General features: G+C 45.3%; 1 protein-coding gene across 2 annotated transcripts in view; it reads right to left on the bottom strand.

The window, feature by feature from the left end:
• Positions 1–18,382, bottom strand: part of LOC130298413 (tudor domain-containing protein 5-like) — a 62,614-nt gene that overhangs the window by 10,347 nt on the left and 33,885 nt on the right. Inside the window, exon 9 of one of the 2 annotated variants that reach the window (XM_056551331.1) lies at positions 9,393–9,536. The exons of the other annotated variant lie outside the window; for it this stretch is intronic. Coding sequence (XP_056407306.1) covers positions 9,393–9,536 — 144 coding nt within the window. The remainder of the gene's footprint in view (positions 1–9,392; positions 9,537–18,382) is intronic. 2 annotated transcript variants of the gene reach the window in all.

The raw sequence follows: 18,382 nt of genomic DNA, 5'->3' as shown, positions 1-18,382 counted from the left end.
ACTGATTCATGTAAAGGAAAGAATGAATGGGGCCATATATGATGAGATTTTGAGTGAAAATCTCCTTCCATCAGCAAGGGTATTGAAGATAAAATGGGCTGGGTCTTTCAGCATGACAATGATCCCAAACAAAACACATCGGCCGGGCAAAGAAGGAGTGGCTTTGTAAGAAGCATTTCAAGGTCCTGGAGTGACCTAGCCAGTCTCCAGATCTCAACCCCATAAAAAACCTTTGGAAGGAGTCGAAAGTCTGTGTTGCCCAGCGACAGCCCCAAAACATCACTGCTCTAGAGGAGATCTGCATGGAGGAATGGGCCAAAATACCAGCAACAGTGGGTGAAAACCTTGTGAAGACTTACAGAAAACGTTTGACCTCTGTCATTGCCAACAAAGGGGATATAACAAAGTATTGAGATGAACTTTTGTTATTGACCAAATACTTATTTTCCACCATAATTTGCAAATAAATTCTTAAAAAATCAGACAATGTGATTTTATGGACTTTTTTTTCTCATTCTGTCTCTCATAGTTGAGGTTATAACCTATGATGGAAATTACAGCCTCATCTTTATAAGTGGGAGAACTTTCACAATTGGTGGCTGACTAAATACTTTTTTTCCCCACTGTATATAGAGGACTCCTTGACAAAGCCCTCGAGCGATACACATTGGAGATACGGAGTGGTGTGGCTGAGTCCTGCTTTGTATGTATTACCCGACCCCTGTCACTGCTGCTATTTCCCTTGCACTAGCACTTTGTTTGTGTCACATTGTCACATTTGATTGGCTTTTGCACTTAGCCATTTATTTTTTCATGTGATTTGCTGCACACCTCCCTTTTAACTGCTATATAGGCTGACTTCACTTGTACCACGGTGTGCATTCACTTTTATTTTTCACATACGTTTTTATCCCCCCCTTTTTATACAGCAGTGTCCTCAGCATACATAGAGGCTTATTTATTTGCCCACTCCTTGCAGGTTTTATAGTTATACTATTACGGTAACTTCATTTTATACTGTGTTTTTATCTTTTTACTCTGTCCTTATGTGTGAAATGTTGTTATAACCATGAATTAAATAAAATAGAGGTGCACCGAAATGGAAATTTCAGAACCGAAACTAAACCGAAATAAAAAAAAATGTCCGGCCGAAACCGATACCGAAAATGACTTCTCCCCGTCTTCTGGTAAAATGCAGCACTCCGCTCATTAGATTAGAGTCCCCCACATTAGATTGCCAGCTCCCCCACATTAGGTCGGGAGTTCCCCCACATTAATAGGCAGCTCCCCCACATTAATAGGCAGCTCCCCCACATTAATAGGCAGCTCCCCAACAATAGTAGGCAGCTCCCCCACAATGGTAGCAGTTCCCCCACAACAGTAGGCAGCTCCCCCACATTAGGTCAGCATTTCCCCCACAATAGTAGGCAGGTTCCCCACAAGAGTAGGCAGTTCCCCCACAATATTAGGCAGCTCCCCCCAACAATATTAGGCAGCTCCCATCACATTTGTAGGCAGCTCCCAACCACATTAGGTCAGCAGTTCCCCCACAATAGTAGGCAGCTCCCCCCCCCCCACAATATCAGGCAGCTCCACCCCAACAATATTAGCCAGCTCCCCCCACATTTGTATGCAGCCCCCCCCCCCACATTAGGTCAGTAGTTCCCCCACAATAGTAGGCAGCTCCCCCCACCCCACAGACATACAGCTTCCAGCCATATACAGTGTATGACTGGAGGCTTTATGTCTGTACTGCTGCCCCCACAGTGATCCGGTCACCGCTCCTCCGGCCCGGGGTCACATCTACTGCTATGGCCTATGGACCATAGCAGTAGGTGCCGGGACCGGAGGAGCGGTGACCGGAACACTGAAGAAGATGACGCGCTGCCGGTCACTTACCAGGCCCCGTGCCGTGCGTACAACCATAGAGGCGGAGAAGCGAAGGACCAAAGGAGGACGCACGCTGACCGGGGAATGGTGAGTGACGGGCGGACATCCTTATGTCCCGAAAAGATTTTTCGGGACACAGGGATGTCCGGGATAGGAATACTTCTTTTTATGTGCCCGGGCCGGCTCCTGTGTGTGACTGCAGGCGGGGGACGACCAGAGCATATAAAACCTAATACCGTATACTAAAAACCAGGGGGCCTCCAGCTGTTGTGAAACTACAACTCCCAGCATGCCTGGACAGCCTTTGCCGGTCCGGGCATGCTGGGAGTTGTAGTTTCACAACAGCTGGAGGCCCCCTGGTTTTTAGTATACAGTATTAGTTTTTATATGCTCTGGCCGGCCCCCGCCTGCAGCCACACACGGGAGCCGGCCCGGGCACATAAAAAGAAGTATTCCTATCCCGGAGAGCGCCCCCCCAGATGTTGCGCCCGGCCCCCCTGCACCCCCCACGCTACGCCTCTGGCACTGGCAGTGTTTGTAACATGTGCTGTGGGCGGGTAGGGGAGGTGGTCATTATCGGCAAATTTTTTGTTGTTTCGGCATTTCCCCAAAATAGCTATTTTCGGCCAATATGTATCGGCCGCCGATATATCGGTGCATCCCTAAAATGAAACATATATATTTTTTCACACCAAGTTATCTATTTATACACACACCTTATTTCTTGGGGTTATTGTTCGTGCACGCCATGCACATATAGGTGTTCATATTTGGTTTCCCAAAAACCCCCCTCTTTTTTATTTTAGTGAGCCGAGCACGGGTTGGGTTATTTTGGTCTCTCTGTATATACAGGAGGTCACATGGGGGGGGAGCTGCTAATAAGTGCACATATATAAGGCTTATATAGGTGCCAGACACATGGGTCGGGCCCCAGAGGATAGATAAGACTATTTTTTAATGCTTTTCATGCCATGTTTTCTGGGATGTAATTTAACCAGGCAAAAAAAGAAAAATTATAGCATTTTTTATTATCATAATTTTTCCTTTTACAGCGTCCACCATGTAGGATCAATAACAAGTGGCAATACCCATGGCGGTGGGGGGTAAGATTTATCAAAACCTGTCCAGAGGAAAAACAGTTGTGTTGCCCATAACAACCAATCAGAACACTTCTCTCTTTTTTGAAAAGGCCTCTGAAAAATGAAAGAAGTGATCTGATTGGTTGCCATGAGCAACTCATGGTCGGAACTTAACTCTCCCCCATGGTGTTTTTTTTTTCCTACTTACTGCGTAGGATAAGTAACATTACCGTATTTTTCCCCCTATAGGACGCACCGGCGTATAAGGCGCACCCTATTTTTAGGTGCAAAATCTAAAAAATTAAAGATTTTGAACCCAATAGTGGTCTTCAACCTGCGGACCTCCAGATGTTGCAAAACTACAACTCCCAGCATGCTGGGAGTTGTAGTTTTGCAACATCTGGAGGTCCACAGATTGAAGACCACTGCATAGGAGGTAATACTCACGTGTCCCCGCCACTCCGGACCCGTCACCGCTGCCCTGGATGTCGCTCCATCACTGTCGCCGTGTCCCCGTCGCTCCGGAACGTCTCTGCTGCCGGCCGGGTATCCTCACTCTCCGTCGATGTCATCACATCATTACGCACGCCGACGCACGTACGCGACGACGTGATGACGAGGAAGGAGAGCGCCGGCCATACAGGGGATCCCTGAACGGAGAAGACACCGAGGAGGCAGGTAAGGTCCCTCCCGGTGTCCTGTAAGTACTAACCCGGCTATTCAGTCGGGCTGTTCGGGACCACCACTGTGAAATCGCTGAACAGCCGGGTTAGTGTCACTTTCCCTTCAGACGCGGTGGTCAGCTTTGATCGCCGCATCTGAAGGGTTAATACAGGGCATCACCGCGATCGGTGATGTCCTGTATTAGCCGCGGGTCCCGGCCGTTGATGGGCGCAGGGACTGCCGCGATAGGGGTGTATTTGCCGTATAAGACGCACCGACTTTTTCCCCCCAGTTTTGGGAAGAAAAAGTGCGTCTTATACGGCGAAAAATACGGTATATTTTAACATTTTTTGCAAACGGTCATCCAAAATCATATACATTTTTTTGAAATTACATTTTTTTTCTTTATATTAGATTATTAACCCGTTCAGGATGGATGGCTGAGCACGCTTCAAGCCCGGTGGGTCCGGAATGCTATCAGCAGCCAGGACCCAGGGTTGACCGCGACATCTCAAATGAAGGTAAAACGATCCTGGCAGCTCAATGGAGCTGATCGGGACCATCACAATGAAATTGCGCTGTCCTGATTAGCTGAGAGGATGGCGGGAAGGTGCTTATATGCCTCCTTGCGTCCGATCTGTGATCCTCTGCATCCTCCGCAGGCTGGAGCAGCAGAGCCCCGATTACACTGATCAATGTTATGCTATGGCACAGAACAGTATATGCAATCAGAAGACTACATGTTCTAGCCCTCTACAAAAAAAAAAAAGTTAAATGTCCCCTAATAAAAGTTTGAATCACCCCCCCCCCTTTTTTAAATAAAATAATGTAATAAAAAATAAACATAATCATATATGGTACCGCCGCGTGCATAAATGTCCGAACTATTAAAGTATAAGGTTAGTTAAACTGCACGGTCGATGGCGTACACGTAAAAAAATAGCAAAAGTTCAAGATTGTGCATTTTGGTCACTTCATATACATTAAAAGCGATCAAAAAGCCCCATCAAAATAAAAATGGTACCCATAAAAACTACACACCACAGCACAAAAAATTAGCCTTCATACGCCAAAAGGAAAATTGGCCCAGTCCTTAAGGCTAAAATTAGTCCTTAAGGGGTTAATTTAAAGGGAAAAAAAAGTACTGTGTTTTAAGTTCCACCAGGGATATAGACAGTATGATCTGATCGGCCTCCTCCCTTTGTCTAACCACTTAGATGCCAAAGTCAACCAGGCAGTGGCATCTAAAGGGTTAAAGTGGCAGTGCCACTACATCAATATATAATGTATTTCACTGTATATGAGAGGAGAGAGCAGGCATAACTGTATTACACACGGCCGTCACGCCCCCTCCCATAGACTTGCATTGAGGGGGCGTGGCCGTGACGTCACGAGGGACGTGGCCAACCCCTGCAGCATCAAAACAGCATTTAGTTCCGAACGCTGGCCAGTGGTGTACCCCTTTAAAGGCCGGTGAAGATACAAAGGCCCTGGCAGTAGTTCTGTAACCAGTGTCAGAATGAAGGTAACAGTAGATGAAACCAAGAAGACAGGCAGAGTCGGGCGGCCGGTGCCCTTGATGTGGCCCCGTATGGCAGCAGTACAGCCCCAATTGTGTGCAGTGCCAGCTCACGGACTACTGGTCGCACCCATACTAAGAGACCCAGGAGGCAATGAATCCCCTGGATGGCCCCCGAGTTAGAGCGGGCCCGCCAGGCACCTAAGATACATGTCTGGATCCCCACACTTTCACTTGTGTGTGCGTCTTTAAGATGTGTTCACAGCTCATCTGACAAAATGCGAAGCCAGCCGCTCCATGTTCTGTCGCTTGAGAGGAAATAGCTGGGGACTGCCAGAGTGGGCAACGACACCGTAACACACTGCCTACACCGGAGACTTATCAGAGAGAAGCTGTGTGAAACGGTTTGTATTTTTTATGGGGGTAATATATGGGGGAAAAGAGGGGGCCTAACATCTAAAAGGAAGGGAGGGAGCAAAGGGTGCCTAACTACTAAACAAAGTCTTAGAGGGGCCTAATACTATAAGGTGGCTTAGAAAGGCCTTCAATATGGGGCATAATGGGGATCTAACTTCTATATGGGGACAGAGGGGCCTAATACTATATGGGGGCACAGAGGGGAGCATAATACTATAAGGACCCATAGTGGTTGGTAAAAGTACTTTATTGGGTTACAGAGGGGCCTTAACTACTACAGCCATGGCCATAAATGTTGGCACCCCTGAATTTTTTCAAGAAAACTAAGTGTTTCTAACAGAAAAGGATTGCAGTAACACATGTTTTGCTATACACATGTTTATTCCCTTTGTGTGTATTGGAACTAAACCAAAAAAGGGAGGAAAAAACAAATTGGACATAATGTCCCCAAACTCCAAAAATGGTCTGGACAAAATAATTGGCACACTTTCAAAATTGTGGAAAAATAAGATTGTTTCAAGCATGTGATGCTCCTTTATACTCACCTGGGGCAAGTAACAGGTGTGGGCAATATAAAAATTACACCTGAAAGCAGATAAAAAGGAGAGAAGTTCACTTAGTCTTTGCATTGTGTGTCTGTGTGTGAACAACAGAAAGAGGAGAAGAGAACTGTCAGAGGACTTGAGAACCAGAATTGTGGAAAAATATCAACAATCTCAAGGTTACAAGTCCATCTCCAGAGATCTAGATTTGCCTTTGTCCACAGTGCGCAACATTATCAAGAAGTTTACACCCATGGTACTGTAGCCAATCTCCCTGGGCGTGGACGGAAGAGAAAAATTGAGGAAAGGTGTCAACGCAGGATAGTCTGGATGGTGGATAAGCAGCCCCAAACAAATTCCAAAGATATTCAAGCTGTCCTGCAGGCTCAGGGAGCATCAGTGTCAGCGCGAATTATCCGTCAACATTTAAATGAAATGAAACGCCATGGAGGAGACCCAGGAGGACCCCACTATGGAGGAGACCGAGGAGGACCCCACTATGGAGGAGACCAAGGAGGACCCCACTATGGAGGAGACCCAGGAGGACCCCACTATGGAGGAGACCCAGGAGGACCCCACTATGGAGGAGACCCAGGAGGACCCCACTATGGAGGAGACCCAGGAGGACCCCACTATGGAGGAGACCCAGGAGGACCCCACTATGGAGGAGACCCAGGAGGACCCCACTATGGAGGAGACACAGGAGGACCCCACTATGGAGGAGACCCAGGAGGACCCCACTGCTGACACAGAGACATAAAAAAGCAAGACTACATTCTGCCAAAATGAACTTGAGTAACCAAAATCCTTCTGGGAAAACGTCTTGTGGACAGATGAGACCAAGATAGAGCTTTTTGGTAAAGCCCATCATTCTACCGTTTACCGAAACAGGTCTACAAAGAAAAGAACACAGTACCTACAGTGACATATGGTGGAGGTCAGTGATGTTTTGGGTTGTTTTGCTGCCTCTGGTACTGGGGGCCTTGAATGTGTACAAGACATCATGAAATCTGAGGATCATCAATGGATTTTGGGTCGCACTGTACAGCTCAGTGTCAGAAAGCTGGGTTTGTGTCCGAGATATTGGGTATTCTAGCAGGACAATGACCCCAAACATACGTCAAAAAGCCCCAGAAATGGATGACAACAAAGCGCTGGAGAGTTCTGAAGTGTCAGCAATGAGTCCAGATCTAAATCCCATTGATCACCTGTGGAGAGATCTTATAATTACTGTTGGGAAAAGGCGCCGTCCAATAAGAGACCTGGAGCAGTTTGTAAAGGAAGAGTGGTCCAACATTCCGGCTGAGAGGTGTAAGAAGCTTATTGATGGTTATAGGAAGAGTGGTCCAACATTCCGGCTGAGAGGTGTAAGAAGCTTATTGATGCTTATAGGAAGAGTGGTCCAACATTCCGGCTGAGAAGTGTAAGAAGCTTATTGATGGTTATAGGAAGACACTGATTTCAGTTATTTATTCCAAAGGGTGTGCAACCAAATATTAAAGGGGTATTCCAGGCCAAAACTTTTTTTTATATATCAACTGGCTCCGGAAAGTTAAACAGATTTGTAAATTACTTCTAATAAAAAATCTTAATCCATCCAATAGTTATTAGCTTCTGAAGTTGAGTTGCTGTTTTCTGTCTAACTGCTTTCTGATGACTCACGTCCCAGGAGCTGTGTAGCTCCTATGGGGATATTTTCCCATCATGCACAGCTCCCGGGACATGACATCATCATTGAGCAGTTAGACAGAAAACTTCAGAAGCTAATAACTATTGGAAGGATTAAGATTTTTTAATAGAAGTAATTTACAAATCTGTTTAACTTTCCGGAGCCAGTTGATAAAAAAACGTTTTTGCCTGGAATGCCCCTTTAAGTTAAAGGGGTTATCCAGGAAAAAAACTTTTTTTATATATCAACTGGTTCCAGAAAATTAAACAGATTTGTAAATTACTTCTATTAAAAAAATCTTAATCCTTTCAGTACATATGAGCTGCTGAAGTTGAGTTGTTCTTTTCTGTCTAAGTGTTCTCTGATGACACCTGTCTCGGGAACTGTCTAGAGTAGAAGCAAATCCCCATAGCAAACCTTTTCTACTCTGTGCAGTTCCCGAGACTAGCAGAGATGTCAGCAGAGAGCACTGTTGCCAGACAGAAAAGAATAACTCAACTTCAGCAGCTGATAATTATTGGAAGCATTAAGATTTTTCAGTAGAAGTCATTTACAAATCTGTTTAACTTTCTGGAGCCAGTTGATGTATGTATATATATATATATATATATATATATATATATATAAAGTTTTTTCCTGGAATACCCCTTTAAGGGTGCCAATAATTTTGTCCAGACCATTTTTGGAGTTTGGTGACATTATGTCCAATTTACTTTTTTCTCCCTTTTTTGGTTTAGTTCCAATACACACAAAGAGAATAAACATGTGTATAGCAAAACATATGTTACTGCAATCCTTTCCTGTGAGAAATACTTCATTTTCTAGAAAAATTTCAGGGGCGCCAACATTTATGGCCATGACTGTACATGGGGCACATAGAGGACCTCATACTGTAGAGGCACACAGAAGGGACCTAACTACAAAATGGGGTCAATGAGGGGGCCTAACTGCTATATGGGGCATTGTATAGTGGTTTTATTAAGTTACAGTATGGTGGTATTATCCAATCACTATACGGTGGTAATGGTAGTGGTTCATGGTGTGGCAGGACTTTTTGTCTCTGGTATAAAGGTATTTTTGGTAACACTGATCTTGATATAGTGGATTTGGATTATAAGCTTGGGCCTGAGTATTAGGACATTTGGCATTTTTCAGTGATATGTATAGAGCAGTGGTCTCAAACTGTGGCCCTCCAGATGTTGCAAAACTTCAACTCCCAGAATGCCCGGACAGCCATTGGCTGTCCAGGCATGCTGGGAGTTGAAATTTTGCAACATCTGGAAGGCCACAGTTTGAGACCACTGGTATAAAGCATCAAACTAAGAAGCAAGATATAACAGGAAGGACAGCGCACAGCACTACAAGTACCAGGTTGTCACAGGGTTATGTCTGAATTTGACATTTGTTAAGAACACAATGGCGCGATGAGTGGTGATAACCTGGATTAACAGAATTTATTGTATATATTTACATTACACGCTCACTCATTCCTGTTATCTCCCCAGCCTAGTATACAGAACACCCCCCCATAGAACCCTTATTACTAATAAAGCTGATCCGCTACAAAAAAAAATACAGAAAAACCTAAATCCAGTCCATCATGTGACACGTACTCTGGTTGGTAACTGCGGCGCCTCCTGCAGGAGAATGTCTGGGGATTCCGGGGGGACACTTGTCTCCTGCTCTGAAGTATCTGGGGACGTTTCTTGTGGCGGATCCGTAGAATGAATCAGGTACTGAACGAAGGAAATACGAGTCTGTAAAGTCAGAAAAAACAAATGTTATACAGTAAAATCTCCCTTAGTGGACACCTCCCAATAGTGGACAGTATTTTATTCCCTGGCAGAGTCCCATAAGACTTAATGTATTTGTCCCCTCCGAACACTCCCAATAGGGGACAAAACATTCCCAATAGGGGACAAAACACTCCCAATAGGGGACAAAACATTCCCAATAGGAGACAAAACACTTCCAATAGAGGACAAAACACTCCCAATAGAGGACAAAACACTCCCAATAGGGGACAAAACACTCCCAATAGGAGACAAAACACTCATAATAGGAGACAAAACACTCCCAATAGGGGACAAAACACTCCCAATAGGAGACAAAACACTCCCAATAGAGGACAAAACACTCCCAAAAGAGGACAAAACACTCCCAATAAGGGACAAAACACTCCCAATAGAGGGACAAAACACTCCCAATAGGGGACAAAACACTCCCAATAGAGGACAAAACACTCCCAATAGAGGACAAAACACTCCCAATAGGAGACAAAACACTCCCAATAGAAGGCAAAACACTCCCAATAGAGGGCAAAACATTCCCAATAGGAGACAAAACACTCCCAATAGGGGACAAAACACTCCCAATAGAGGACAAAACACTCATAATAGGAGACAAAACACTCCCAATAGAGGGCAAAACACTCCCAATAGGAGACAAAACACTCCCAATAGGGGACAAAAGACTCCCAATAGAGGGCAAAACACTCCCAATAGGAGACAAAACACTCCCAATAGGATACAAAACACTCCCAATAGGGGACAAAACACTCCCAATAGGGGACAAAACACTCCCAATAGGGGACAAAACACTCCCAATAGAGGACAAAACACTGCCAATAGGAGACAAAACACTCCCAATAGAAGACAAAACACTCCCAATATAGGGCAAAACACTCCCAATAGGAGACAAAACACTCCCAATAGGGGACAAAACACTTCCAATAGGGGGCAAAATACTCCCAATAGGAGACCAAACACTCCCAATAGGGGACAAAACACTCCCAATAGGGGACAAAACACTCCCAATAGAGGGGACAAAACACTCCCAATAGGGGGACAAAACACTTCCAATAGGAGACAAAACACTCCCAATAGAAGACAAAACACTCCCAATAGAGGACAAAACACTCCCAATAGAAGACAAAACACTCCCAATAGGGGACAAAACACTCCCAATAGAAGACAAAACACTCCCAATAGAAGACAAAACACTCCCAATAGAAGACAAAACACTCCCAATACAGGACAAAACACTTCCAATAGGAGACAAAACACTCCCAATAGGGGACAAAACACTCCCAATAGAAGACAAAACACTCCCAATAGAAGACAAAACACTCCCAAATAGGGGACAAAACACTACCAAATAGGGGACAAAACACTCCCAATAGGGGGACAAAACACTCCCAATAGGAGACAAAACACTCCCAATAGGGGACAAAACACTCCCAATAGAAGACAAAACACTCCCAATAGAAGACAAAACACTCCCAATAGAAGACAAAACACTCCCAATAGAAGACAAAACACTCCCAATAGAGGACAAAACACTTCCAATAGGAGACAAAACACTCCCAATAGGGGACAAAACACTCCCAATAGAAGACAAAACACTCCCAATAGAAGACAAAACACTCCCAAATAGGGGACAAAACACTCCCAATAGGAGACAAAACACTCCCAATAGGAGACAAAACACTCCCAATAGGGGACAAAACACTTCCAATAGGGGCAAAATACTCCCAAAAGGAGACCAAACACTCCCAATAGGGGACAAAACACTCCCAATAGGGGACAAAACACTCCCAATAGAGGGGACAAAACACTCCCAATAGGGGGACAAAACACTTCCAATAGGAGACAAAACACTCACAATAGGAGACAAAACACTCCCAATAGAAGACAAAACACTCCCAATAGAAGACAAAACACTCCCAATAGAGGACAAAACACTCCCAATAGAAGACAAAACACTCCCAATAGAAGACAAAACACTCCCAATAGAAGACAAAACACTCCCAATAGAAGACAAAACACTCCCAATAGAGGACAAAACACTTCCAATAGGAGACAAAACACTCCCAATAGGGGACAAAACACTCCCAATAGAAGACAAAACACTCCCAATAGAAGACAAAACACTCCCAAATAGGGGACAAAACACTCCCAATAGGGGGACAAAACACTCCCAATAGGAGACAAAACACTCCCAATAGGAGACAAAACACTCCCAATAGGAGACAAAACACTCCCAATAGGAGACAAAACACTCCCAATAGGGGGACAAAACACTCCCAATAGAGGACAAAACACTCCCAATAGAGGACAAAACACTCCCAATAGAGGACAAAACGCTCACAATAGAGGATAAAACACTCCCAATAGGAGACAAAACACTCCCAATAGGGGACAAAACACTCCCAATAGAGGACAAAACACTCCCAATAGAGGATAAAACACTCCCAATAAAGGACAAAACACTCCCAATAGGGGGCAAAATACTCCCAATAGAGGACAAAACACTCCCAATAGAGGACAAAACACTCCCAATAGGAGACAAAACACACCCAATAGGAGACAAAACACTCCCAACAGAAGACAAAACACTCCCAATAGAGGACAAATCACTCCCAATAGGAGACATAGCACACCCAATAGAGGACAAAACGCTCCCAATAGAGGATAAAACACTCCCAATAGAGGACAAAACGCTCCCAATAGAGGATAAAACACTCCCAATAGGGGACAAAACACTCCCAATAGGGGACAAAACACTCCCGATAGGGGACAAAACACTCCCGATAGGGGACAAAACACTCCCAATAGGAGACAAAACACACCCAATAGAGGACAAAACACTCCCAATAGAGGATAAAACACTCCCAATAGAGGACAAAACACTCCCAATAGAGGACAAAACACTCCCAATAGAGGACAAAACACTCCCAATAGAGGACAAAACGCACCCAATAGAGGATAAAACACTCCCAATAGGAGACAAAACACTCCCAATAGGGGACAAAACACTCCCAATAGGGGACAAAACACTCCCAATAGGGGACAAAACACTCCCAATAGAGGACAAAACACTCCCAATAGGGGGCAAAATACTCCCAATAGGAGACCAAACACTCCCAATAGAGGGGACAAAACACTCCCAATATCCCAATAGAGGGGACAAAACACTCCCAATAGGGGGACAAAACACTCACAATAGGAGACAAAACAATAGAAGACAAAACACTCCCAATAGAAGACAAAACACTCCCAATAGGGGACAAAACACTCCCAAATAGGGGACAAAACACTCCCAATAGGGGGACAAAACACTCCCAATAGGAGACAAAACACTCCCAATAGGAGACAAAACACTCCCAATAGGGGACAAAACACTCCCAATAGAGGACAAAACACTCCCAATAGAGGACAATACACTCCCAATAGAGGACAATACACTCCCAAAAGAGGACAAAACACTCCCAATAGGAGACAAAACACTCCCAATAGAAGACAAAACACTCCCAATAGGGGACAAAACACTCCCAATAGAGGACAAAACACTCCCAATAGGAGACAAAACACTCCCAATAGGAGACAAAACACTCCCAATAGGAGACAAAACACTCCCAATAGGGGGACAAAACACTCCCAATAGAGGACAAAACACTCCCAATAGAGGATAAAACACTCCCAATAGGGGACAAAACACTCCCAATAGAGGACAAAACGCTCCCAATAGAGGACAAAACGCTCCCAATAGAGGATAAAACACTCCCAATAGGAGACAAAACACTCCCAATAGGGGACAAAACACTCCCAATAGAGGGGATAAAACACTCCCAATAGGGGACAAAACACTCCCAATAGGGGGCAAAATACTCCCAATAGGAGACCAAACACTCCCAATAGAGGACAAAACACTCCCAATAGAGGGGATAAAACACTCCCAATAGGGGACAAAACACTCCCAATAGGGGACAAAACACTCCCAATAGGGGGACAAAACACTCCCAATAGGGGGACAAAACACTCCCAATAGGGGGACAAAACACTCCCAATAGGAGACAAAACACTCCCAATAGGAGACAAAACACTCCCAATAGGAGACAAAACACTCCCAATAGGGGACAAAACACTCCCAATAGGGGACAAAACACTCCCAATAGGGGGACAAACACTCCCAATAGGGGGACAAAACACTCCCAATAGGGGACAAAACACTCCCAATAGAGGACAAATCACTCCCAATAGAGGACAAAACACTCCCAATAGGAGACAAAACACTCCCAATAGAGGACAAAACACTCCCAATAGAGGACAAAACACTCCCAATAGGAGACAAAACACTCCCAATAGAGGACAAAACACTCCCAATAGGGGACAAAACACTCCCAATAGGGGACAAAACACTCCCAATAGGGGGACAAAACACTCCCAATAGAGGACAAAACACTCCCAATAGGAGACAAAACACTCCCAATAGGAGACAAAACACTCCCAATAGAGGACAAAACACTCCCAATAGAGGACAAAACACTCCCAATAGGAGACAAAACACTCCCAATAGGAGACAAAACATTCCCAATAGGGGACAAAACACTCCAAATAGGAGACAAAACACTCCCAATAGGAGACAAAACACTCCCAATAGGGGACAAAACACTCCCAATAGAGGACAAAACACTCCCAATAGTGGACAAAACACTCCCAATAGGAGACAAAACACTCCCAATAGGAGACAAAACACTCCCAATAGAGGACAAAACACTCCCAATAGGGGACAAAACACTCCCAATAGGAGACAAAACACTCCCAATAGGAGACAAAACACTCCCAATAGAGGACAAAACACGCCCAATAGAGGACAAAACACTCCCAATAGAGGACAAATCACTCCCAATAGAGGACAAAACACTCCCAATAGGGGGACAAACACTCCCAATAGAGGACAAAACACTCCCAATAGAGGACAAAACACGCCCAATAGAGGACAAAACACTCCCAATAGAGGACAAATCACTCCCAATAGAGGACAAAACACTCCCAATAGGGGGACAAACACTCCCAATAGAGGACAAAACACTCCCAATAGAGGACAAAACACTCCCAATAGGGGACAAAACACTCCCATTAGGGGACAAAACACTCCCAATAGGAGACAAAACACTCCCAATAGGAGACAAAACACTCCCAATAGAGGACAAAACACGCCCAATAGAGGACAAAACACTCCCAATAGAGGACAAATCACTCCCAATAGAGGACAAAACACTCCCAATAGTGGGACAAACACTCCCAATAGAGGACAAAACACTCCCAATAGAGGACAAAACACGCCCAATAGAGGACAAAACACTCCCAATAGAGGACAAATCACTCCCAATAGAGGACAAAACACTCCCAATAGGGGGACAAACACTCCCAATAGAGGACAAAACACTCCCAATAGAGGACAAAACACTCCCAATAGGGGACAAAACACTCCCAATAGAGGACAAAACACTCCCAATAGAGGACAAAACACTCCCAATAGGGGACAAAACACTCCCAATAGAGGACAAAACACTCCCAATAGAGGACAAAACACTCCTAATAGGGGACAAAACACTCCCAATAGGAGACAAAACACTCCCAATAGAGGACAAAACACTCCCAATAGGAGACAAAACACTCCCAATAGAAGACAAAACACTCCCAATAGAGGACAAAACACTCCCAATAGAGGACAAAACACTCCCAATAGAGGAAAAAACACTCCCAATAGAGGACAAATCACTCCCAATAGAGGACAAATCACTCCCAATAGAGGATAAAACACTCCCAATAGGAGACCAAACACTCCCAATAGAGGACAAAACACTCCCAATAGAGGACAAAACACTCCCAATAGGGGACAAAACACTCCCAATAGAGGACAAAACACTCCCAATAGGAGACAAAACACTCCCAATAGAGGACAAAACACTCCCAATAGGGGACAAAACACTCCCAATAGAGGACAAAACACTCCCAATAGAGGACAAAACACGCCCAATAGAGGACAAAACACTCCCAATAGAGGACAAAACACGCCCAATAGAGGACAAAACACTCCCAATAGAGGATAAAACACTCCCAATAAGATAACCAGGAGATAACCAGGCTCATGTGCCGGCCCTACCTTGTACACAGGGCCGCCATAAGGGGGTACAACCAATACTCTAGTAAGGGGCCCAGAACCCTGCTGAACCCCCCTGCAAAAGGCCCAGCACAGAAGCAGAAGACCAATGTTTATTCATTGATCTCCTGCTTCTGTACGTCCGCTGTACATTCACCCCCTCCTATCCTGATCCCCCCCCCCCGTGCCACTTTACTCCCCTGTGCCAAATCATTCCCTTTATCACCCCCCCCCCCCCCCTTGGCCACATCTTTTCCTTTTCATCCCCCCTGTGCTGTTTAATTCCCCCTTTACTACCCTCTGTGCAAAAAATTCATCATCCCTTCTTTACCACCCCCTGGGCCATTTCATTCCCCCTTTATCCCCCCCCCCCCCCCCGTGCCACTTCATAGAGGGGGGTGATGAATTTACACAGAGGGTAATAAAGGGAAAAGAAATAGCACAGGGGGGGGCAAGGGGAAATTATGTGACACAGGGGGTAAGGGGGATCATTTGGCAAAATGCATGGGGGAATAAGATGGTAGAGGGTATAAAGAGGGGATGAAATGGTACAGGGGGGGTGGATAATGGGCGATTAAACGACACTAGAAGATTCGACTGTAATATTGTTTTTTATCATGTTTTATAAGGTAATTACATTCTGCAGTGAGTACAGGACAGTGTTCATCCATTTAGAAATATTTTTTTTAGCCTTTTTCCCAATAGGGGGATCTCTCAATAGGGGACATCTCTCAATAGGGACATCTCTCAATAGGGGACACCTCTCAATAGGGGACACCTCTCAATAGGGGGCATCTCTGAACAAGGGACACTTTTTTATTCCCTGTGAGTGTCTGCTATTGGGAGATTCTACTGTATACAAATCCAGGATATACAATCATTGGGAACTGATCAATTACTATATGGACTTGTTAGCACCTCGGCCCTTGATAAAGACTGTTGCAGCCGGTGAAACGGTGGGTTGGGGGGGTTCTTATGGTTCTCAATTAGCAGCGAAGGGGTAGAGTGAGGGTCAGAAATATAGAATCCAGTAACTGGTTCTCCGAAATAGTGCACTGGGTGAAAGATTAGGGGTATATAATACCACCCTCTATCGGGCTGTGATTTTTAAAACACCATTCCCGTAGCCGACCGGAGTCAAACAGTGACTGCGGTCGGCTCAGTTTTGACCCGTATGCGGTCTCCTGGCCGGACCTCAACCCGTAGTATACTACGGTTTTAGGTCCGGTCCAAAACCACATACGGGTCAAAACTGAACCGACCGGAGTCACTGTTTGACTCCGGTCAGTTACGGGCGGCTCATTAAAGTAAATGGACTTACGGGTTGATCCGGCTCGGTTTTCCCCTCCCCCAGCCGGATCCGGCACCCATATGTACAAAACATGGTGTGAATGCAGCCTTACACCTTTGGATTTAATATATGAATAGATAATTAATAAAAGTCACATTTTAAAAGGGGGGGGGGGGCTCCAAGTAAAGGGGATTTAGACCCGTAGGGGCTTTGGCCCTGAGGGAAATTGTAAATATTTGATATTTAACCGTGGGTACCTCTTGGGATAGGATTTTTGGTATTTATCTCCTCTTCCTCCAGACTCCTCTGTCTCCTCCACCTCAGACTCCTCTGTCCAGACTCCTTTGTCTCCTCACTCCAGACTTCGCAGTCCCCTCCTTCACACTCCTCTGTCCTCCCCTAGACTCCTCTGTCTCCTCCTCTAGATTCCTGTTTCCTCCTCCAGAATCCTTTGTCCCCTTCCTCTAGACCCCCTTCTTTCCTACTCCAAACTCCTTCCTCTGTCCTCCTCCTCCAGACTCCTGTCTTCCTCCAGAATCCTCTGTCCTCCTACTCCAGACTCCTGTCTTCCTTCAGACTCCTCTATCCTCCTCCAGACTCCTCTGTCCTCCTTCTCCAGATGACTGTCTTCCACCAGACTCCTCTGTCCTCCTCCTCCAGACTCCTCTGTCCTCCTCCAGACTCCTGTCTTCCTCCAGAATCCTCTGTCCTCCTCCTACAGACTCCTGTCTTCCTCCAGAATCCTCTGTCCTCCTCCTACAGACTCCTGTCTTCCTCCAGACTCCTCTGTCCTCCTCCTCCAGACTCCTCTGTCCTCCTCCAGACTCCTGTCTTCCTCCAGAATCCTCTGTCCTCCTCCAGACTCCTGTCTTCCTCCAGAATCCTCTGTCCTCCTCCAGACTCCTGTCTTCCTCCAGAATCCTCTGTCCTCCTCCTACAGACTCCTCTGTCTTCCTTCAGACTCCTTTATCCTCCTCCAGACTCCTCTGTCCTCCTCCTCCAGATGACTGTCTTCAGCCAGACTCCTCTGTCCTCCTCCTCCTCTTGACTCCTCTGTCCTTCTCCTCCAGACTCCTCTGTCTTCCTCCTCTTCCAAATGACTCTGTCTTCCTCCATACCCCTCTTTTTCTTCATAATCCTCTCTCCCCTCCCAGACCCCTTTGAGTATACAGCAGGTAACCAGGGTACAAAAACACACATAATTTTTTCATACTCTTTGGTGCAGAAATGTATCCGTTTAGCATTACCGCACTTAGTGGACAATATGTGAGGGTTTTTACTTAGTAAGAAGTCATTTTTAATAGATAAAGCGATTAACAAATATGATAGGAAACACACAGGGATAACATGGAGGATAGACGGCAG

Source organism: Hyla sarda, assembly GCF_029499605.1.
Source record: "Hyla sarda isolate aHylSar1 chromosome 7 unlocalized genomic scaffold, aHylSar1.hap1 SUPER_7_unloc_1, whole genome shotgun sequence".
NCBI classification, from domain to species: domain Eukaryota; kingdom Metazoa; phylum Chordata; class Amphibia; order Anura; family Hylidae; genus Hyla; species Hyla sarda.
Note: the sequence above shows the minus strand (reverse complement) of the source record. Positions and strands in the feature narration are given on the sequence as shown.